This window comes from Falco rusticolus, chromosome 9, assembly GCF_015220075.1.
Source record: "Falco rusticolus isolate bFalRus1 chromosome 9, bFalRus1.pri, whole genome shotgun sequence".
Taxonomy (NCBI): domain Eukaryota; kingdom Metazoa; phylum Chordata; class Aves; order Falconiformes; family Falconidae; genus Falco; species Falco rusticolus.
This window is the reverse complement of record NC_051195.1, coordinates 49,623,424-49,645,848: the sequence shown is the minus strand read 5'-3', so window position 1 is coordinate 49,645,848 and position 22,425 is coordinate 49,623,424. Positions and strand designations below refer to the sequence as shown.

At 41.2% G+C, this 22,425-nt stretch overlaps 1 protein-coding gene across 3 annotated transcripts in view; it reads left to right on the top strand.

Annotated features, from left to right (window-relative positions):
- The window catches only part of NUP214 (nucleoporin 214), a 45,932-nt gene that overhangs the window by 2,804 nt on the left and 20,703 nt on the right, over nucleotides 1-22,425 (top strand). For 2 of the 3 annotated variants that reach the window (XM_037399832.1, XM_037399830.1), the window contains exons 4-26: nucleotides 247-451; nucleotides 918-988; nucleotides 1,323-1,386; nucleotides 2,098-2,201; nucleotides 2,816-2,922; nucleotides 3,599-3,665; nucleotides 4,245-4,368; nucleotides 6,264-6,425; nucleotides 7,507-7,963; nucleotides 9,342-9,517; nucleotides 10,196-10,287; nucleotides 10,869-10,958; nucleotides 11,336-11,485; nucleotides 11,723-11,881; nucleotides 14,046-14,149; nucleotides 14,702-14,884; nucleotides 15,358-15,443; nucleotides 15,549-15,632; nucleotides 15,966-16,211; nucleotides 16,939-17,100; nucleotides 18,057-18,165; nucleotides 21,455-21,530; nucleotides 22,153-22,261. In XM_037399832.1, the coding sequence (XP_037255729.1) occupies nucleotides 247-451; nucleotides 918-988; nucleotides 1,323-1,386; nucleotides 2,098-2,201; nucleotides 2,816-2,922; nucleotides 3,599-3,665; nucleotides 4,245-4,368; nucleotides 6,264-6,425; nucleotides 7,507-7,963; nucleotides 9,342-9,517; nucleotides 10,196-10,287; nucleotides 10,869-10,958; nucleotides 11,336-11,485; nucleotides 11,723-11,881; nucleotides 14,046-14,149; nucleotides 14,702-14,884; nucleotides 15,358-15,443; nucleotides 15,549-15,632; nucleotides 15,966-16,211; nucleotides 16,939-17,100; nucleotides 18,057-18,165; nucleotides 21,455-21,530; nucleotides 22,153-22,261 (3,187 nt within the window). The remainder of the gene's footprint in view (nucleotides 1-246; nucleotides 452-917; nucleotides 989-1,322; nucleotides 1,387-2,097; nucleotides 2,202-2,815; nucleotides 2,923-3,598; nucleotides 3,666-4,244; nucleotides 4,369-6,263; nucleotides 6,426-7,506; nucleotides 7,964-9,341; nucleotides 9,518-10,195; nucleotides 10,288-10,868; nucleotides 10,959-11,335; nucleotides 11,486-11,722; nucleotides 11,882-14,045; nucleotides 14,150-14,701; nucleotides 14,885-15,357; nucleotides 15,444-15,548; nucleotides 15,633-15,965; nucleotides 16,212-16,938; nucleotides 17,101-18,056; nucleotides 18,166-21,454; nucleotides 21,531-22,152; nucleotides 22,262-22,425) is intronic. The other variant, XM_037399833.1, reaches the window with a different exon arrangement.

Sequence of the window (22,425 nt, the reverse complement as noted above, 5' to 3'; positions counted from 1 at the left end):
CATATGCAAAGTAGGTTTGTTTCTTGGTTGTGTGAGGGTTTTTTTCAGAATACAGTGGGAGGAGAGGCATAACTTGGGTGGGATTTTCTGTCTCTCTGTGGAGCATGCCTTGTAATAAGAACTCAAACTTACTTCTTAATTTTATCAGTCATTGATTTATAGGAAGGTCAAAACTGTTTTGAATTATGATTTTGGGACAGCTTGATTTTGAGCGTTGATTATCTCATGTATTTGTCTTTCTAAAAGGCAAAACAGCAGAAACGTGCATTTGCTTATCACAAACTGGCCAAGGACTCAGGAACTGCAGCAGTGGTCAATGACCTGAAGTGGAACCCTGCTAGTCCTGCCATGGTGGCAGTCTGCCTGTCCGATGGCAGCATCTCTGTCCTGCAGGTCACAGACTCTGTGAAAGTGTACGCCACGCTGCCTTCCTCTGTAGCTGTTACATCTGGTGAGTGGCAACCTCAGACAGCATGCAGAATGCTGGACACTGAGGAGCAGAAGCAGACTGATAGATGTAAAAAAATACTGGTTGCGTGTCTCGGGAGGAGGTTTCATAAAAAAAGTCTTCACAGAAAGGAAGGATTTAAACTCCCTGAGACTTAGAAAATGTGTTGCAATGTAACTACTCTTTCCCAGCTGATTGGAGGAGCTGCATCTTGTGAATTAGTAAAGTGTGCCCGCCTGTTGTTTGTGCTGTCTCAGGCTCTACTGTAATTTCCAAGGAAGCATGCAAATAAGAGTCCTCATCTGTTGGGTCTTGCTTTGTCTGTGACTGGATGTCTCCCTGTTTGTTTAATTCAAATTAATGATTTTTTGCAGGGGAAAAAGCCTGTGGTTTTAACTTACTGGTCCTGCTTTTGTGGGGCCTTGTAACTCTCCTGTTCCTTAGTGCTAATGAAATTCTCTTTGCTTAGTGTGTTGGAGCCCGAAGGGAAAACAACTGGCTGTAGGGAGGCAAAACGGCACCGTGGTGCAGTATCTGCCCGTAAGTATTGTTGGTGTAAGGCATTATGTCTGTTCAGTAGTTTGCAATATGCTCTATTTTCTTTGCATTACAAGCTACAGAATTTGGTCAGGTGACACATGGTGTGAGCCATGTGAAGATGCCCAGGTGCTTCAGTAATTAATTAATGTCTTACACCAGTGTTGGGTTTAGTTTAAGGTTTGCAGCCGCCACTTAAAAGTCATGGTTTGAGTGGCATATGGTGAGTTTTAAAGAGTGAGTTGCTCTAAACCAGTTCTCTGGGCTTTCTGCAAAATTTGCAGTTGACTTTGTTTATTGCCTTTTACTTTGTATTTAAGAGTAGTTTTATTTGCAGAATCTTCAGGAGAAGAAAGTAATCCCTTGTCCTCCCTTTTATGACTCGGACAATCCTGTTAAAGGTACATCTTTTTATTTTTTTTAAACTTGTTTTCTCTTGTGAAATACTTTTACTCATTCCTCCCCATGTTTTCCTAGTTATAGCTGCTGTATACTGAACTGGTTACATAATTACAATGCGATTTTTTTATTATTTTTTTAATAATTTGAAAAAAATAATTCTGTCCTTTATCTCGGTTGCATAGAAAAATTACCAGTCGGCCAGAGTCTTTGTCTATTTCTAGAATGTTTTAAGTATTCATTTTAAAAGCTATTTTTTGCTCACTGGTGTGATAGACGGTACTGCCACAAGTAATCTCCCTTTAGCAAGAAGATTTTTGGATATATATATTTCGAGTGAGCTTCATCTCATCACTTTGACTCTTCAATAAAATGTCAAAGCAGTAGAATTAGAAAAGCAGAAACACTTCATCTGGATATGCCAAAACATCATCCATGCTTGGAAACACTGACTGTCTTGCCTGTGATACTGTCAAACAAATCAAATACATTCTTTTGGTTTGTGTTTGAAATTTCTGGGATCGCATAGTTTTTCTCCCTAATAATTGATAATTCTGCAGACAAGTCATTGAAATCCTTTGTCTTGGTAGTTTAGAAGTTAGCGGTTCCTTTGTTTGTTTTGTCATTTACTTCTGTCTGCTGTGCAGTTAAGATACAAGTAAGTAAAAGTTTGAAGTGTTTCTGGCTGAAGCATTTGCTTCCTTCTCTTTCAGTTCTGGATGTACTGTGGATTGGCGCATATGTCTTTACTATTGTATACGCGGCAGCGGATGGGACACTGGAAACTCCTCCAGAAGTGGTCGTAGCCATATTGCCTGTAAGTGCCAGCAAGTCACAATGACGGAAGTGTTTGTTGCTTGTTCTTGACTTGTTCATTATAACAGCAAGTTGCTTTCATTATTCACATCGGCATCATGTGGAATTCGAGTTTGGTACTACTGTAAATTGTGTTTTGGGGGTAGTGGGGATTGAGTGGAGGAAGTAGTAGCCACTTGAAAACCGATCAGTAACCTGCTGTCTGCTAAGATCAAATTATGGCATGAAGGCTTCTGGCATCTGAAGTAAGCACTTGGGAAGAAAACCTTACTGATGTAGATTCCGATATGTTTTTTGTGTGCATGCATATGTGCATTTTTAGTTTAGGTAAAGAAGATTTTTAGGCCTGATGATATGCTCTTATTTAGGATCAGGTTATTCATTGCAGGGGGGGCTGTGAGATCTAAATTCCCTGGTAACCTCTTTATTGTTTCTTGATCTTTTGGAAGAGTGTCTTGGTTTGTTTGTTTTATTCTTTGATTTTCAGGTGGTCTCATGATCCCTGTTCTGTCTTGAAGTCTGTGTAATTAGGGGTGTATCCCGATGCAGTCGTAATTATAGGAGATTACTTGATTTCTGCAGTGGAAGGTAAATTATCTGTGTTGGGTCTTACAGAAAAAGGAAGAGAAGCGACCAGAGAGGTTTGTGAATTTCATGGAGCCTTGCTATGGGAGCTGCACAGAGAGACAGCATCATTACTTCCTCAACTATATTGAGGAATGGTGAGTGGCAGGAATCGTGGCAAGGTCTTTCCCTTGTTATGCATGTTTTTGTGGTCAGTGCTTCTCCATATATTGTGTCCCTCACTTTCGTAAATTATATAATACCTGAATAAGAGAGAAATTAGTTGAAATTGTTATTTTGAAAACGTTTTGTGAAAGTAGAGCTAGTTTCTCCTGTGTGCTTTATTTATGCCAAGGTACTCATTTGTCTGGTGAGAATTCGTATGATTTCATATGCAGGTACATAAGATTGTTTAAAATCTGTCATAACCATTTCCCTTGAGATTGTAAGTCATAGGTTGGGTAAAGCATGACTTTTTCTTTCACTTCATTGTGTGTCTGTGTGAAGAAGCTGTTTCTGACTTTTCAGCTACCTACTTTTCAACTACCTGACTTGAACCATCATTATTTATGATGATACAGTGTCTGTCAAATCGTTGGTTGGCAAGGGGATTCAGTGCCTGGTAACTAGTTTTAAAGGAGGGGGGAAAAAAAAAAGTTCTGTAGTGATGTAGCCAGTCATGTTTCCCTCATCTTGGGAGGAAAAGTCAATTTTATATTGTTATAACTGTGTTACTATTCCTATATGAATTTGTATAGATGATAATGAAATGTGGAGCTGGGGACCTTGCCATAGATTACAACGGTTTTAACCTATTTGTATCCATGCTTACAGGGACCTAGTTCTGGCAGCTTCAGCAGCTTCCACAGAAGTCAGCATTCTTGCCAGGCAAGGGGATCAGGTAATATTTTTGTTCCTGTTGCATTTGTGTTTACGTACTTCCTCAAAAATCTAAGCAAGAATAACCTATATCGTACCTGGAATGCATGGTATTTTAAAAAAAAAAACAACCTCAAAATGATACAAAACCCCTTTCTTTTTACATCTGAGTTTTACAAAATATTAAGATAAATGTAATTCTTAAATGAGCAAGAGATCTGAGTGGCATGCAAGAGAAAAGATATACAGAAACACAGTATGTTGTGAACCAAGTACCAGAAGTCTGTATTTTTCAGGATTCACTTGGCAGTCTGTTTGGTGAAGTTCACTATTAGAAATGTGATTCATGTGAGGTCATCAGCTGAAGTTAAACATAAAAACTGTCCAACCTTAACTCTGACTTGCAGTGATGTGTGAGAAGTCGCACACAAATCTGTGAAGGGCCTGGATGCTTCTGATATTTGTTAATCTGACAAATTCAAGTAGATGCTCTCTAGCTTTTTTGCAGTTAACTTCTCTTTCAGGTGTAGTAGGCTCGAATTCTGAAGAAGGCTGGTCACAATCAAGCAGTAGTCAAGAATAATAATCTTACTTCTTGCAGAACTGGGAATCATGGGTTTTGGAGGACTCCAGCAGAGCAGAACTTCCTGTGACAGATAAGAGCGATGACACTCTGCCTGTTGGTGTTGCTGTGGACTACACCAGTAACATGCCCATTCTGATCAGTAAGTCTTTTAGTCTTTCTTGTGGAATAGTCCAATAATGGCAATATATGAGAGATTCTTGAGGGGCAGCCTGGTGCTCAGGGTTCTGAGAGATCGTTCTAAGAGATTGTTCTGGAAAGGAGACAGACACACTTTTCATACCAAGCCCACAGCACGTGTAGGCTTAGTTCTGTGTGAGAATTCCAAATGACAAAGTGTTACATAGAGTTCTCTACGCAAAGCTTTCAGCACCCTGGGATACTACCCTAACAGACATGGCAAACAAAGCACCTGAATCGTGTCTGTGTTTCACAGAGCCAGGATAATATAGAGTTTAAAGGAGTGATATTCGACACCGGGGACTTCAGACTGCCTGTGAGGTTTTCTTTATTCTTGTAGCTTATGTCGTTTTGCAGAACTGGGTTGTACAAAGTAAATTTGCACGGATACAAAGGAAAAGTGGGTTAGTTTCAAAGCCAGAAAAAGCAATGATTGTTGAGGTGAATGCGTAGGTTTTAATTCTGCATTAAAGCTCAAAGCCTGTACTGACTGAACCCTGCTGTGCTCTACATCTAGCCAGTTGCATTGTTGCTGTACCTTCTGTGCTGCCTGAAGGCTCTTCAAAGCACCTTGTCAGAGGCTGAAACTGAAGATACATCTAAGCTATTGTGTTGTACCTTAGTGAATTCTCAAAACTCTCACTTGAAACCCAGTTACAGATTGAAATAGAGATGCCTTCGGGCAGAGTGGAAGGTACAGCAGTCAAAGAGTTCCTGAAGAGCACAGGAGGGTGCTGATTAACTGAGAACTTTACCTGAATCAAAACCTACAGTAGGGAATTGAGGTCAAACTTTTTACTTGAATGCCAAATTGAATTTGAAACATTTTCTCTTATAATCTCTACAGTTACTGGATTAAGGAATCTGTCAGAACAGATTTTTTTTTAATTTTTTTTTTTTTTAAAGCCCAGTTGTACCGCCTTAGAATTTTTAGAAAGGTTTTTGGAGAAGCTTTTTGCTAACACATTCTCTGTGTTCTCACAGAGTGCAATCAGCTCGTTTTGGCTGCACATTAATTGCCTTTGCAGTTCACAGCAAGTTTGGATTGGAAAGAAACCTCATTTGTCCTGGAGCTTGTTCCCATGTGGAAACTGCCCTTCCTTAACATGGTTTTCCTGAAGAACCAATAGGTAGAGAAGCATGGCCATCCATTGTACTGCCAGACAAACTGATTATAGCAAATTTTTCCTACGTCCTAGAATTTTGGGGTTTTTTTTGTTTAATTAAGCCAATTAATTTAAAAATTTTAAAATTAAAATATAAGGAGTGGTTTTGAGCCTCTAACTGTGCTGAGACTATTTGAACTGAAGCAGACTCTAGGCTCAAAGCTGCAGCTGTGCAAAATATAAGTATTTTATATCAGAGGTTCAGATCATCAGGATGTTTGTTTGATGTTGGCTTTCTTTAAAGTTAAAAAGCAATTCTCTTTCGTACTTTATGTATATGGATGTTAATCATGTGCCAGAACCCAATGGAAAGTGGGGATTGCCGGAAGGCATAGAAGATTGAAGGAGGGAGCAGTGTATAGGTGAAGAAGAAAGACTGCTTCAAAAATATAAAAAAGCTTGGCACAGGTATTCATGAGTGAAAGTTGGGCTTTGTCATTCAGGAGATGATATTTGACTGTCAAAATAACCCTTCATCTATGAATTTATGAAGCATGAATTCAGGAATAGGAAGGAATAACAAAGGGGAAAAAACAGAACTGGACATTCATGGGGAAACAAGGGAACAAAGATGCAAGTGACAGTAGGAAGGGAGAAATGTAAGAAATACTGTGCTAAGTCACATGAAGGTGCCTGTAGGAATAGACAGGAAACTTTGGCTGCAGGACTTTACATATGTGGTCTCTGACAGGTGATGAGAAGACCCTTGCTCCAGCTCCAGTTCTGATCTTGCTCTCTACGGATGGCGTGCTCTGCCCATTTTACATGATCAACCAAAACCCAGGAGTCAGGTCATTTATTGTGACCCCAGAGTCGCTGCAGTTAGCAGGGGAGAGAGTTCCAAAGTCAGCAGGTAAGTGCTCTGGTGGGTTAGGGGAAAACTTGCATTTGTGGAACTTTGTCATCTTCATCTGTAAGTTTGGTGGTTAGACATGTATTTGGTCACAGAAAATATTTTTTTTTTTTCTTTAGAATATAATGGGGAGCAGTTCTCGGATGTTTTATGCTCCCAGTACTGTTCTGTTTTATGCACATCAGTGTGAAATAATCTAGTCCTGTTCATTATGTGGGATCTCACGCACTTTGCAGACTGTGCATTCAGATTCTACTGTGCAATTAACCTTTGGAGAACAGGGCCAAAGCAATTCTCAAAACAATTCTAGGAGGCCCTTTAACCAGCTTTGGGGTGTGTGACTGGAGCTGCAGCAATGACTGCAGGCTCTGCCTGGTGACAAGGAGCAAGCACTGTGCAGATCCAGGGCATGGTCTGTGTGCTTCAGAGAGGTGATTGTTTTCCTCCATGTTTTGCCATAGGAGGCCATGATATGAACTAAGGTGTTTGGCTGCAGCAAAAGCTTATATAAATGATAGCTTTTTGCAGCACTGAAAATTGTGTTAGCAGGTGAAGAGTAGCATTTTTTTTGAGTTATATATGTGCAGCCATATGCAGTGTGAAGTAGGCAGTTTCTTATGCTGGGCAGGTAAACTGATAGTTTTGCGTGCCAACATGCATAAAGTATTAATTGCAAACCCACCATTTTTTCCCTAAGCCCAAATTTGCTTCTGCTTCCCCAAACAGAATACTTTTGTTTGGCAGCCTGCCTCTCTGCAGCACTGGCTGATGTGTGTGCTGACAGCCAGTTTTATTTGAGATGGCAGGAACCTCATCAAAATGAATGGAGAAAGGTGAAGCCTTTTCACAGGAAACTCCAGACAGCATTAACCTAGACAGACTGTAGTATTGATCGTGACTTGGACTTTGTGCAGTTTCTATATCACTTACTGGGTTCGGGGACTGGAAGCCTGGCGCTGCAGTCTCTCTTCCTCATTGTGCTGAACTGTCCCCATCAAATAGCATTTGGCCTTGCAGTACCTTCTGCCATTAGTCAATGCAGCCAAATGAGTTTCTTCCTTCCCTGTTTGTCTTTCTGCAGGAAGTACTGCCACAACTCCAACCACTCCTCCAACTTCTTTAAAGTCTGACACGGTGCCAGGTGTTGCTCCTACTGCTCCTGCCTCAAGTCAGCCTCCTGCAGCCGGTGGAGCAGCTGCTTTTTCCTTTACACCTTCCACTGCAAAGGCGCCTGGCTCTACTGGCAGCGATCCTCCACCTTATCCTTTTGCCACTGATGCCTCCAAGCAAGCCCTGGCTCCCAGTCTGACTGGAGCAGCAACGTTCTCTTTCTCCTCTGCTTCTCCTAAGGCATCCATGACTCCTGCTCCTTCTGTGGGCACCACTGCAGCTACTGCCACCTCCTTCTCGTTTGGATCCATGAACTTTAAACCAGCTGCAGACAGCTCACCTGGGCCACCACTCTCCACAACACCTGTTGCACAGAAGTCATCTTTTGCCCCTTCAGCTTCTTCAGTCAAAGTGAACCTCAATGAGAAGTAAATAAATACAGTACTTAATGCAGTGGCTGGATATTGTTAAATTGCTCCAGGCATGGACAATGTATGGTAGTTCTGAAGATGGTTTCTGTTTTTTTGCCCCAACAGCTGTTCCCCATGCTCCCAAGAAAGCACTGAAGAAGCCTCTCTTTGTCCAAGACATAGCCATCATGGGTGTGAAAACCCTCAGTGCTTCCCATGCTAGAGGTTGCGTTCATGGGGAAAATATTAGTCAGGGGCCGATGCCAAAAAATAGACTGGCAGTTTGCCAAATTGCCACAGACCTAGGTTTTTTTCATATCTTTGCATCATAGGCATCAAACAGTAATTCCATGCCTTGGTTTGATGCAAATCATGATTAAAGACTCTTGGGGAACACTGGGATTTCACATCCTTTATGTCTGGGACTGATGTAGTGTGGTGGTGACAGCACGAGTTTCTTTGACTCCCAGCCTAAAAAGTAACTTGTGGAGCTGAGGGGAAGCTGTATCTATAGCTGATGGTTTTCTTTTCCACTCCCGCATTCAGTGGGGATGCCAGACCTTTTGGTTTTGTTCTTAAATGGGTACTTGGTCACTGAACACAGATGTGAAATCTTCAAAGCTTGTTTGTGCCAACTGAAAGAAAGCCGTTGCTGATTAGAAGCTATGTCAAATGGATTTGAGTGATGAGTGTTCTTGGATTTCATATACCCACTCATCCCTTCAACTCCTGAGACTTGCTTTCTGTTTTTAGAAAGAATGGTTTAAAACAGAGAACTAAGTTATTTGGGACTACTTTCTGTGGAGAGCAATTTTCATGTAAATGCATCATAAGACATTTCTGATCGTTCAAATGATTATTTTTTAATTAGAAAAATCTTTACTACACCAAGATCCAATGGTAGCTTTTATGGCTTCTTGGATTTTCTGTTTTGTGCATAAAGCAAATTATACGCTTGTGAATTGGCTGAATAAATTGGCTGCCTTGAGGGGCTGGGTTTGCAGATGAATAGAAATTTTTATCTTCTTGCAAAATTTCTGTTTGAGCCTTGCTGCAAGGGTGACGCTGAGGGCAGCTCAGATTTGCTATAGTTGGTGCTTTGGCTCAAAATTATGAGGGGCATTTTGAAGCAGGGTAGTACTTTTTGTGGCATTTAGCTTTTGCTCACTGGGTGGTTCTACGGTAGCAGTCTTTGTCATTCTACATATTCAGAAATGTTCCTGAATAGCTCCTCCTTACTATCTTCAGAAGCTACACTTGTAATTTTGTATCTGGAGCTTGAGTTGTTGCTGATCCCAGAGGATGCTAATTCATTAGAACTTAGTGATTTATTTTGGATGGAGGGAAACAGCCAGGACCAGCTCAAAGCTGAAGGATGTTCTGCTTTCTGTTGCAGGTTCACTGCTGTAGACACCTCTTCTCCCACTAGCAGCAGTGGTCAATGCACTTCCACAATGTTTTCATTTTCAACGCCTTCAAAAACTGCTTCTGGAGGTCCTCTGGGCCAGTCTACGCCCCTCGCAGCCTCTCTTGCCACACCGCTGAAGACTTCGACCCCTGTGCCTGTCACAGGTAGGAGTCTGATACGTGGTGTTGGGAATAATGCATTATAAACAATGTTCTAAAAGTTTTAGTACATGAGCTTAATTTGGCTTCTTTCTTTCTTGTTTTTCCTGCTGCTTTTACTGATACAGACCTCCTGATTTGCACGCCATAATGATGTGATGGACTTAGTACTGAAACTGAGAAGTTTTTCCATTTGTGCACTTTGTTCCCCAGAGAGCCATATGTGAGACAAATATATTCAGCTTCTTAAGTTCCTTCAGAAGTTCTGGCACTTTCAGTGCTCTGTAATACATCTCTGATTATGAATGTTTCTCAGCAGTCATGCACATCAGTGCCTTGTCTTGCATCTGGAGTGACTGGGGTTGTGCTCACAAAGAAATTTAAATTAGATAGAACTCATTTGTTAGCACGATAATGTTCCATCTCTGAAATGATCACGTTGACTGGGGGTTTTGAGGTCCTTCAGGAGTGGTACAGCCAGATACTGGAGAGTGACATTTGTTACTGTTAGCAGAGAAGCTGCATGGGAGTAAAACACCACCTAAGGAACGTGTTCCTGCACTGGGGCCCATACCACTATTCCTTTTGGATTTGACAGCAGTGATTATGGTTGTGTCTGGTCACAGCCTGTTTCCTCAAGTTTTGTATAAGTTCATAAATTACTGTTCCTCTTTTTAATTCCAGTGGCACGTCCTGCTCAAAATACGCCTTCAGCTTCTTTACTACAGAACACAGGCAAAATCACGCAATCTGCAGCAAAGTCAAGCTCTACTCAGGTAATGGGAACTTGAGTGGATTCTTTTAGAGGATGAAATGTTTTACATGGGCTATGAATTGCTTAGAATTCATTGGACTGAGTAACTGTTCTTAGGTAAAAGTATTAGCTAGCTTTTGACACTAAAATAGTATCAAATCTGTGGGACTAAAACTGTTCTATCCACATCTTTAGAGAGTTGTGTTTTGATATATGTTGTCATAATCAGAGTTGTAGAAACTAATTCTTCCTGTTATAGAAATAAGTTTTCACAGCTTTCCTAACTAATAAGCAGTCAAGAGATGGCTTGACTGTGTATTGAGAGATACCAAATTTATTGGATATTAAAATGAATAATTCAGAGCAGCACAGACAGATTTTCTTTGCTTTCCTACAGCTTTAGCTACACATCTCTAGGTGGTCCACAGTCCTAATTCAAACATGCACATACCGGTCTTAGTTTACTGTGGAACTAGTATTTAAGTTTATGACAGTTGTCTCCCTGGTCACTGGTGTCTGAATAGAGTTTCTGACAGCAGGCCTCGCAACGGATATATCACTAATACTGGTTTTGGTTTTGTTTGGTTTGTTTTTTTTCCCCAGGGTAAATCAGGACTCCCCAGCACAGCTTTAGAGAAACAGGCCCACCAGTGGAAGGATTCAGACCCTGTCATAGCAGGAATCAGAGAGGAGGTGAGATTTTTTTTTTTCCAAGCAGTTTTCTTCATTTTAGAAGCTGTAAGACCACTGCACACAGACACTTTATTTTCAGTTCACCTATGTTCTGATGGTGTCTGTCAGCTTAGGAATCAGAATGGAAATTTTTCCTAAGATAATCAGCCTGGTTTGTAATTGCTGTTTGTGTGTCCTCTTCAGTCATCTTTAATTTCAGTCTCTGTGCTGGAAAAATTGTGTAGTCTTTCCTGTTAATATTCAAGGAGAGTTTCCTGCTGTGACTGCAAAGTGACAGGTGTTTATGGTGTAGTAGAAACATTATTCAGGACCTGTGATGTTTGTTCCACACCCTGCTATGTTTCAGTGACAGCACTTTCTTCTGCTTGACTTTGTAGATTGCACATTTTCAAAAGGAAATGGAGGAACTGAAGGCTCGGACTTCCAAAGCCTGTTTCCAAGTTGGTACTCAAGAGGAAATGAAGATGTTGCGAACTGAGTCAGATGATCTTCACACCTTCCTCTTGGAAATTAAAGAGACAACAGAGGTGAGTAGAGCATCTTCAAGCTGTTTAGCTCTCAGCAATGACTGTTCCTCACCTGGTGTTCCTGCTTAACCTGCTAAAGCTGAACTGATACAGATGGAGCATCTGACTATGCTGCGTTAGTGTGCGGGTGACATTTGCATTTGTGCTTTCAGGCAGGCACTTGCAGAAGCCCCTGTACTAGAGATGACAATGAAAAAAATGTTACTTTGAACCTTGTCCCATCTGTTCTATTTGCAGTCACTTCATGGAGATATTAGTATTCTGAAGACAACCTTGCTGGAGGGATTTGCAGGGGTAGAAGAGGCTAGAGAACAGAATGAACGGAATCATAGCTCGGGGTATTTACATTTGCTCTATAAGAAACCTTTGGATCCCAAGAGTGAAGCACAACTTCAGGTATGAAGCATGTCAGCCAACTTCTAATCTAGAGTTTTAAATAAAATAAAACTGAAGCTTGCGTGTGCAAGTGCCCAGCAGTTTTGTTCTGCCCTAGGTATTTGCTGCTTCAGCATAGTCTAGTAAAAGTACGATGAGCTTTGTTTTCCATGAGTTTGCAAGATATGCTGAAAATCCTCTCCTAAAGCTCCTCTGTTGTTGCCATTTGCCTTGATGATTCAAAACTTCTGCTTAAGGGAGACAGTTCACTGAGATCCAAGTCTGTTCTGAGCTGAAAATGTGACACTTTACATCCTGTTCCTTCTCAGCCTGTAGTGTTTGCTCAGGGAGTTCAGTTAAAAAACAATTTTTTTTCCAACACTTTGTAGAAGAGTTCTTGGAATTATTTTTATCTTCAGCAAGTGCATTATGGAACAATTTGATGATTTATTATGACCTACAGAACTGTGTGGTTAATTTCATGGATGGCAGAGCATAAAGCTAAATGACACTCTAAAAGCTGGTGCACAAAGGAAAATAACCAGCAGCACATAAAGAGGCTTTCAGAGACATGAAAGAAACTAGGGGTGAAGCACTCTTTTTGTTACAGCTCTGGTGATGAGAGGGCTCTTTAACCCTAAGCAAAATAGAGTGAATGTGCCCTACAAATGATACTTGGTCTTTTATACACTGATAAGTTTCCCTCAAGAAGTCTGACTAGCAGACTGAAGACAGAATTGAATGTCATCTTTGTTACAGTAGGTATCAAGAGCGTGCACACAGACAGTTACTAGAAATCAGCTGACGTAAAATAATTTCTTTTAGATCTGATCTCTAATCTTCACCTGGATTCTGTAGACTGATTTACAGCCTTAATTGTATGCCTGCTTTGATGTCCAGGATATCTCTATGACATTTCAAGCTTATGCTTGTGACTTCAGAGACATAATCTTGAAATGCATGATCTAGAGAGAGGATCATGAGGAAAGAGTAACAGAGTGGGAAAGAAATGGAAGGAGGTTGGAATGTAAGGAGAGAGCTTTCAGGTCGACTTTCTGAAAGCTTATGAGAAAGACAGCTCTAGTCTGACTTTAAATTTTATTCAGTCTACATCATCCTTATTCTCCTGGGTAAGAAAAGCTCAAGTAGTCAACTTCATGTGTTCGTTTCCAGTGGAGTTTTAAAGATCCTGTGGCTCTTTCTGATGTCCAGCCATATCAATTTGCTATCCAGGGAGCTGCTGCTGTATAATGCTCATAGTGGCTGGAGAAAGGAAACCTGTGCTTGGTAGTGTGTAACACTAAGCCCACAGTAGGACTGGATTTGGTTTCAGGTTGGGTATGTCACATTTGAATTTCATGCTGTATCTTGAAAACAGTTGCAGTGGAATTTTTCCCAACCTGTGTTCCTTGGCTGCTTCATCTTTGTATTTAAGTCAGCATTCTGTTGAGATGAGCTGAAACCAACTGCAGTTTCCATTTCCATTTTACGATCTTGTACAAGACATGTTCACGCTGCAACAGGCTGGAGGCATGACAATAATGAAACAATGACTGAACGCTGGTTTTGTTTAGGGAGAAGGCTTGTAGCCAGAGGTCTCTGGCTTAGTTGTGCAATGGTGTGGTTGTGGATAAGTCACTTTACTCTCTGTGCTTTTTTTTATTTCCCTACCTATAAAAATCAAGTTAATTCCTTGCCTTAATGTAGGAGTTGTGAGCATTTGTGAATGCTTTCATGAATCATAGTCTATGAATGCTGAGCCATGTGAATAGCCTACAAAACTTTGATCACCCGTAATTGTTAGAAATTTCAACATTGAGAGTGGGAGCAAATGAGTCGTGTTCTGGAAATTAGATTTGAAATAAGGTTTGTTTTTTACACTGAAGTTTGTAAACCCCTTTCTGAAAGGTCTGAAAGGACCTGGCTTTGTTTTGCAAATGTTATGGGCAGTATTATTTTCAGTTGATGGGTTGGTTAAAATGTCCTAGTCAAGCCCTGTGGGTACTGCATTGACTGATAAGTAGATTTTCTGTTGGGTTCTGTTGTGCTGATAAAAATTTCCAGGCAGAAATATGGGAAAGTGCCGCATGGCTTGGACTGAATGAGCCCAAAGGGTCTTCAGCTGCTTCAACTGAAGCTGAGATTTCTGAAGTGACTTAAAAGCTGTCTTTGTCTTGCATGATAGGAAATTCGACGCTTGCACCAGTATGTGAAGTTTGCTGTTCAGGATGTGAATGATGTTCTGGATTTGGAGTGGGATCGGCACCTGGAGCAGAAGAGAAAGCAGAAGTAAGTAACTGAAATTGAAATACAGAACAACTGTAAGGAACACGTCGACGAATTGGGCATTAGTCTCTAATCAACAAACAAAAGCTTTTTTCCGTTTAACAGTATGATCTTTTTCGAGGGGTCTAGCGATAAAGCTTGATTAAGACACGTAATGGGAGCTATAGGTTCAAACTGTTTGTCTCCATACATGTTACAAGCTTGCTGCATCTCTGTGTACAGTGTAGATAGTGGTTATAGAAAAAAAACACCTCTGCTATAAAATAAGCTTTGAAGAAACTAAATGCATCCATTGGTGATAGTTAACGAAACCTTTCTAATAAATAAAACATCTTGAAGTAAATGGGCTAAATGAATAAACTTGCTGTATATCCAAAGGAGAAATACACATTTGTGAGGAACTGAACGACTTTGGTGTTCAAAGCAAACCATGTTTGACTTCGTGGAGTTTAAGTAGCTAGAACCACTCAACTACTTTGCGTATGCATGCCTGCTTGTGGCTAGATACACAGAAAGGTCCTTACCTCTCTCTGTCTCTGGATCTTATGTCTTAAGGCGTCTGATAGTTCCTGAACGAGAGACGTTGTTTAACACCCTGGCTAATAATCGGGAAATAATCAGTCAGCAGAGGAAGAGATTAAATCATCTTGTGAACAGCCTACAGCAGCTCCGACTGTATAATCAGACATCTCAGTGGAGTGTTCCCAGTGATACATCTTCTCTTAGCAGTACTCAAAGGTACGTGAAACACAAGTTTGAGTAGCATTGATGCTTCTTCCCTCTTGCCCTCAGCAATGTGCAAGGGTGCATCCTCCACAGAATGATGTTTTGTGGATATGGTATGGCAGGACAGGATGCCCTAAAAATGAGACTAAACTATGCCCAGGTAATACAGAAGCTTATTGGTTATATTCTGTGATACACTGTTCAGTGCTTATCAGAAATTTCCCCTATTGTTATGTTTTTTGTAGTAAACAGGATAATGTACCTCTAGGCCAAGGTACTGCTTGTTGTCTGTCCAAATTCCAAGAAAGTAGTGAATGGCTTGTAGTTTCCAAAATAAAGATACAATAGCACAGTATCTAGAGGAGCCAGATAAGTTGTTCTTGTTCTTCCAGATAAGCCAATGGTTTTAGTGGCTCCTTTGGCCCTCTTGATCTGGTTAGTTTCTTTCTGCTGATACGTTTTTTTGCTGCTCTGCCTTGTCCCAGTTTTGACAGTGACCTTGAAAGCCTGCGCAATGCCTTGATGAAAACTACCTTGGAATCACATGCCAAACCTCTGCCTAAAGTACCTGGTAATTTATTCTTTCTTCCTGGTATTCACAACATAAATATGAATTACTTTTTTTTTTTTTACTTGCTGTTTGATTGTAGACTAATAACTGTCTTTGGTTTTCCAGCTAAATTATCCCCTGTGAAACAGGCACAGTTGAGGAATTTCCTAGCCAAGAGAAAAACGCCACCAATTAGGTCTACAGCTCCAGGTAAAACTTTAGTTACCATTGAAGTCTGAAATGCTTTCCAGGAGGGTGACTTACCTGCTGTGGGAATCAGTCCTGTAGTTAGCTTTTGGATTCTCACTCCTCAACCCCTACTTCTCATTTCCTGTTCCCCCATCTGCTCTCAGTAGGATTTTCCTTCAGTTACTATCTTATTGAAGGCTGCTTTTCCTGGCAATTAAGAAGTCAAATCCATTGATGTAGGATTAAAATAAGCCAGTAGAAGAGCATGTTAAAACAGGGCGTTTGTCTTGGCTGTTAGGCTGGATGTTTCCTTCAACTTAATACACATGTGTGATTTTGTTTCTGATATGGCAGCAAGTTTGTCCCGATCTGCCTTCTTGTCCACAAGATATTATGAAGATTTGGATGAAGTCAGTTCAACGTCCTCGGTTTCCCAATCACTGGAGAATGATGATTCACAGGCAGTGGACCAGGAAGAAGAGGCTGCTCCAGTCCAAGTCCCTCGTCATGCTCCTGTGGTCCGTACTCCCTCTGTCCAGCCTGGTTTAATGGCTCAGTCTCCATCCTTTGGGAAACAGCACCTCTCCCTGGGTACTTTGCGTGAGTTGTTCTTGCAGTGTCTCTTCTATTCTGCATGTGTTCTCATCAGTATCTTTAACCACTGTATCCATTGCCAGTGCTTCAGGTCCTGGAGAAATGAGATTGCAGCATGCAGATTTATGCTGCCAAGTTTCCAAAAGCAGTTAGCAACGTGGCATTGTAACCTTATGAACCTGAGCTAAAAATGCTAAAATACCTTGACTCACTGACTGTGTCTTTCTGATAGCCTGTTTCTTTCAGATAGTACTGACCCACAGGTAGCATTGTCATCCTTTAGTAAATTTGCCTGAAGTGTGTGCCATTATTTCTTAAAATAATGGCCAAAGACCAGGAAACTGAAGTACTACTGCATGTGGTTGGTGTGGCCAAGGTTGGGAGTTCTGAGCCCAGTGAGTCACAGTAAGAATTATATTTGCATATACTCAGTTTTCCTTGTGCAAGAGAAGTGGTTTTTTTATCTGTAGCCAGAGAGAAAAATAAGGTCTCAGCAGAAGCGTCTAACAGAAAACTGAAAGTCATCTGATGTATTGAAATGACAGCTATTGAGACTTAGGTGCTAAATTCATTGGGACATACAGAAACTACCAGGGAGGGATTGTGTTTATTGTTTAAAAGGCCTGTGCATCAGTCTTGTCAGAAGGAAGCTGTAGTTCAGCAAAGGCTTTCAAGTCTCCCTGATTTGTAGAGAGAGTGAACTGTAATATTTTTGTTCGTTTCTTGGTTTTAGTGCCTACGTCTTCAAACAGAATCATACCACAAGGGGCTGACAGTACAATGCTTGCAACAAAGACTGTGAAACATGGGGCCCCTGCTCCCTCTGTCACTGTTCCAGCACCACAAGCAGCTGCTGCTGCAGCTCTGCGGAGGCAGATGGCTAACCAGTCCCCAGGTAAAAGGATGGCTAATTGCCCAAGTGACCTCTGAGCAGCTGAATGTGGCTTTCACAGGAATTTAGTGCTCTCAAAGGAGGAGATCATCAGTCAAAATGTGATGCAGATCTGTATTTGTTGCATCTCTGAGCTACCCAGTATTTCTTTGTCTTCCTTCTTCTTGTAAGCTACTAGTACAAAATGCTGAGAAGCTCCCACCTCAGTTTTCTTTGTATGCCTTCTCATCTGTGCAGTGGCAGAAATTTCCATGGCTCTTAGGGGATCCTGGCATGGCGGTTGATCTGTATACAAGAAACAGTCAGAGAGCAGAGAAAGGATGCCACTGGCCTGTATTAATAACTTCATTATTAGCTACGCAACTAGATACCTGAATTGTAAAGCAATTTTAATGTTGAAAAGTTAAAGTGAGCTGTTGAGTTAAGCCTTGGATCTGCTTGTAAGGTTTTGCGTTGACAGGAGAAAGGTTCCCCAATTTAAGCTTTTCTTTGGTTTTAGACATTTCTTGGTGCTTCCCCAGTACTGCAGCATCAGTGCAGAAAAGAAACCAAATTTACTTACTGGTAGAGGAACCGGGTTAGTTTCTTTTTGTTGCCCATGGAGAGTATAAGTGCAGAAAGTGGACCAGTGACGTGAATTCTGGCAGAGGGTGGGGTGTTAACTACACAGGTAACATCTGTTAACATAAGATGTTACAATGTAGGTAAGGGAAAGATCATAAGAATAATTATATTTGGTCAGCTAACAACAAAAAATGTACCAACTATTTAGAAAGCTGTCCACTTCTTTGATGTCCTTATTGAAGGCTGAGATGCCAAACAATTTTGGTCCAGATACACCACATACCTTCTTAGAAACTTCGATGGATTTCTTCTGGAGTTACTCATAGGCACCACATTGAACGAAATGCTTAATACAGAGGTCTTTATCTCTCTTTTTTCTTTCTTTTTCTTTAAAGCTGTAAGCACCTCCTTGACCGAATCGACTCTGAAAAACGTTCCTCAGGTGGTGAATGTGCGAGAACTCAAGACTGGTGCATTGACTCCAGCTGTCTCCACAGTAATAGGGTGAGTGGGTGCTCCCCTTCTCTTTTTGGTAGCCTTCGGTAGCACTTGCAATAGGCTACATCTGCCGGTGGGGGGCAGTAGTAGTATTTTATATAGTCTGTGACTATGTGATGCATTATTATTATATTGTGACTAAACTGGATGCATTTAGACAAGAGTATTGGGTTTGTGGAATGAAAGGAAGAAATATTTTCTTTCTAGGTCATTTGAGGACTTGCTAATGGCTTGCCCTGAACAAATGACAAGACCAGTATTAACCTCCTTCTCCATTAGTCTGTGAAATGCATTTTAGTGCATTCTCTCCTTTTGGGATCCAATGGTTTTACTGCTAATATGTGCTTTGGATTTAGTATCTCTCCAGTCGTACCTCTGTTCTGCCTCTTTCTGTGAGGGAACTGCACCCCTTCTGTCACTGAGTGTGGTCTGTGGCCTTAAGCTGTCCAGATGTTCCTTCTACTTCGTCATCCATTAGAGAGGAAAGCTCCTCTGGAGTTATGCCTCTTCTGTCTGTTCCCAGATTCACTCCCTGAGGGAGGGGAGAACTGTGCTCTGGCTTTTCTGGAAACTTGTCTCAAGTTTGTTGACATCAGAATTTTGACTAAAGGGCAGGGTGTCAGTAGGGGCCGATCACTTTGGAAAAATACAGAGCTTCAAGGCTGTCTTCCTTATGAGTAAATTATGAATGTTGTAGTCTAGTACTTAACCTTAAATTTATTAAGATTTCTCGTGAGTTAGCTGTAACACTTGGCTTTCCTACTTTGCCTGCTACAGACAACACCCAGCTCAGCTCATTCCAGAGATTTCTGTCTTATCTCCAGGCTCTGTCACCAGCCACAGAACTAGTCCTTTTCCCTGTCATAGTAACGACCTTGAAACTGTCTTTGCTTGAAGTTCCTTCTGTTGCTTAAGACAAAGATAATGCATGGCTGCTTCTGGGCTGGACAGGGAAGGGTGTTACTGAAAAGTCTGAGCAAAGTTGGGCTTATGCATAAAGTAGGATAAACTCACCACGTATCTCCAATGTAAGTCCACATGGAGTTGCAAATGCTTTATCCATGTAACTGTAGGGTCTGTGTACAGCTAGTGGAACAGCTTCTGTTGTTGCATTATTTCTGGCACTGTCAAAGAAAAAAAGATTAAATTGATGCAGCTTTTCAACAAGGGAAGAGAGTCTTACAGTGGTGGTACTCGGCTGCTAACATCGACATTTACTTCATGGTTTCTTCTGCGTTTTAACTGGGAAACAGTTTGGGGGGGAGGGTATTTTTTATTTTCTCCTAAAAGTGATTAACTGAGGGGGGGTAGAGCAATGCTACCATCTTTTGAAAGTAAAATTGCAAATAGCTTTACTTGGGAAATTTTACTAAAAGCAGCCTCTACCCTTTGTTTCATCAAAACTATGATGAAGAAAGTAAAGAGTACTCGCTGTACATAGACAAGGACATGAGCAAGCAATACATACCTGAGACTGGTTTTCACTTGAACTTTAGTTAAAGACCTGTCTTACTTTTGAGTAGTTTTAGGCTGGCTGTATTGATTGATCTCTCTAATTTATAGAGCACCAACTAGCTTGATATCTCGAAGGCTTTTTACAGTCTTATTTTATAGCTGACCTCATAAAAATGTACTCTTAAAAATTCTACCCAAATGAACCATGCCCGCCAGTCAGATGCAGCATTAAAACAAAGAGCGTTCACCCAGCAAAGTTAATTCATCAGTTTTTGCTACTTCAGATATCCTGGCTGTCTTTTGCTGCCACAGCACACTCTTCGGGTTGTTAAGCAGTAATGATTTTTCAGTTGTTATCAGTTGTTCAATGGCCTGTGTCTAGGTGTGTTGGTGGTCCCAGTCCAGTTACAGTTTTCAGTGCAAACCCCTCCTCTTGCTGCAACTGAAGTCAAACCCGGCATTTTCATAGCCTTGCCAGAAATGCTGCGGGTCAAGTAATCCTAAGACTTTCCTGGGGAAAAGGTCCCACCCTATCATGAATTTCACAGACCTTCTGTTGTTTTCTGCTTTGTTCAGGGTTAGTATGAACTTGAAATTGACAGCTGCATGGTCTCTTTCCAGGGCTAATCTTGAAGTTTTCTTTGTTTGCTTTTCTTTTGCTTTGGGCAGAGGGCAGATCCAGGCTGTGCAACATAAAGGGAGAGTGTGCTCATTGCTGGAAGGAAGGACTTGCTGGTAATGCAGAGCTGTTTAAGGCACAAACCCCTATCCAAGACTAATGGGCTATGCAAAATTACTGTTTCATTCTTGTGTCCCCTTTGGAATATAGCAGGAAATTTCTGTGAGTTGGCCTGTAGCTGACCAAACCACTTGTGCTATTTGGGAGTCTTCATGCTTTAGGAAATACACAGCTTTTGATGCCCAGATTCATTTACTGTCTGGGATTTGCAGCTTCGGCCCTTTCTAGAGTATAGAATTTGCTTATTGCCTTAGGGAACACCTGGCCTGAGTCAAGATAGAAAGAGCCTGCTAGGGTAAGAGAAGGCTGGCCTTTGCCACCATGAGAATGCAATCAGTGTTGAATTTAAGCTTCTGAAAACTTTTGTATTGGCTCTTTAAGCTGCTGGATATGGTGAGCCACAGACTTGAGAAAATGCTAAAACTGGATGACCATTCCCAAGTTATGGTGATTTGGTGTCTTAGTGGCCCACAGCGTGTAGGTAGGATGCTTCAAACATAAAGCAGCTGCTGTTCTGCAGCAGTTGTCTGTGGGCTCTGATGTACGATTTTTTTCATGGTCAAAATTCCCAAACATTTAATGTAGAATATGGTTAACTTTATCATGGTTCTTGTCATGACTTCATTAATGCTTATACCACGCTGCAAAGACATGAAGCACTTCCCCCCTCCCACCCCCAGCTTTGTTTCCTTGCTCAGCATTTCTGAGAGTTGCATGTACTTGACTGGGCTCCACGCTATAAAGGAAGCTTCTTAAATTTGTTATCCACTAGGCATAAAATTGTAATCCCCTTACCTGCTGATTTTTCATCAACTCCCTGTAAAATAGAAAGGCCTGACTCTCTTCAGAGACAAAAGTGTGTGAAGAAGGCTTGATCGTTTGAGTCTAGAGCTTTAAACGCATTGGCAGACTTCCTTTGTTAAATGTGGCTGATTCATTTAAGAGGTTTATTCCCTAATCAGATTTGTTCGTTTGGAGTTGTGCATGCAACCTTTAAAAGTGGCAGTTGTTCAAGACTTCGGGAAGCTGTGGTTTTTGAGAGGTGAGGAAGTCCTCTTTTAGACTAGCCATTCATTTAACATTTTAATTTTTCTTTTTAAGGTCATCTGTACCTCACTCTGCAGCCCAGGCAGTCCACCAAGTTCTGGCAACTGTTGCTACAAATCAAGCTAAACAGGTATCTTGATATAGAACCCTTTCCCTGTGGAATACTGTACTGGGGCATGCTCAGCACAGTTTGAGGGTTTAGTTGTCATCTAAAAATCTCTTTGTGCAAGCCATTTATTTATCTGTGACCTCGACAGTGTGATGCTAGGTGTATCTTTGTTATGTCTTGCCTTCTCTCTGTTTTGAAGGCTTGCAAGACTGTGGCGATTAGAAGCTGTATTAGGTAGTTACACGAAAATTTCACACACAGAAAAAAAGCACTAGGCAATCAAGGGAGAGTTTCCCTATCCTATTATTCTACTGAAAACATTTGTTACTGGTTGACGAGCTGCTAGGTTTAATGTCGACACATCAAAAAACCACACAGAAGTCTTTGTCCCCTGGAATCATTGAGCTATTGCCCATGGAGGCTTACTAGCCTCTGCAAGAGACTTGTTGGAAAAGTTGAGTATTGACTATTTAAGTGTCAAGACCTAACGGAACCCAGGATTGAAGGGCACTTAAAATTGCTTCAACCACCTTCCTCTAGTTTGTTCTTAAGTCACAGCACGACTCCCAGTACCAGACCAAAGTCAGAAGGACCTTTGTAAATGGACAGACTGCACTGACCTGAAGTGGTATTGTGTTTTTAGACACCTCTAACAAGTTCGCTTAAGGGACAGACTCCACCTTCCTCTGTGTCTGCACCCTGTCCTATGGCATCTACAGCTGGTCCAGCATCATCTGGCAGCAAAATCTCTGGTAAGTTGGTCTTTAGTGGAGATGGAAATAAGGTCTGGATGTCTTGCCATCTGTTAGGGTGTGCAATCCAGAGAATGAAGACCCTGAGGAAAAAAGATTTTCCTCCACTGAGAGGCTGCTGTGCCAATCTTGAGGGAGAAAATTTGAAAAACCAAGATATAGAA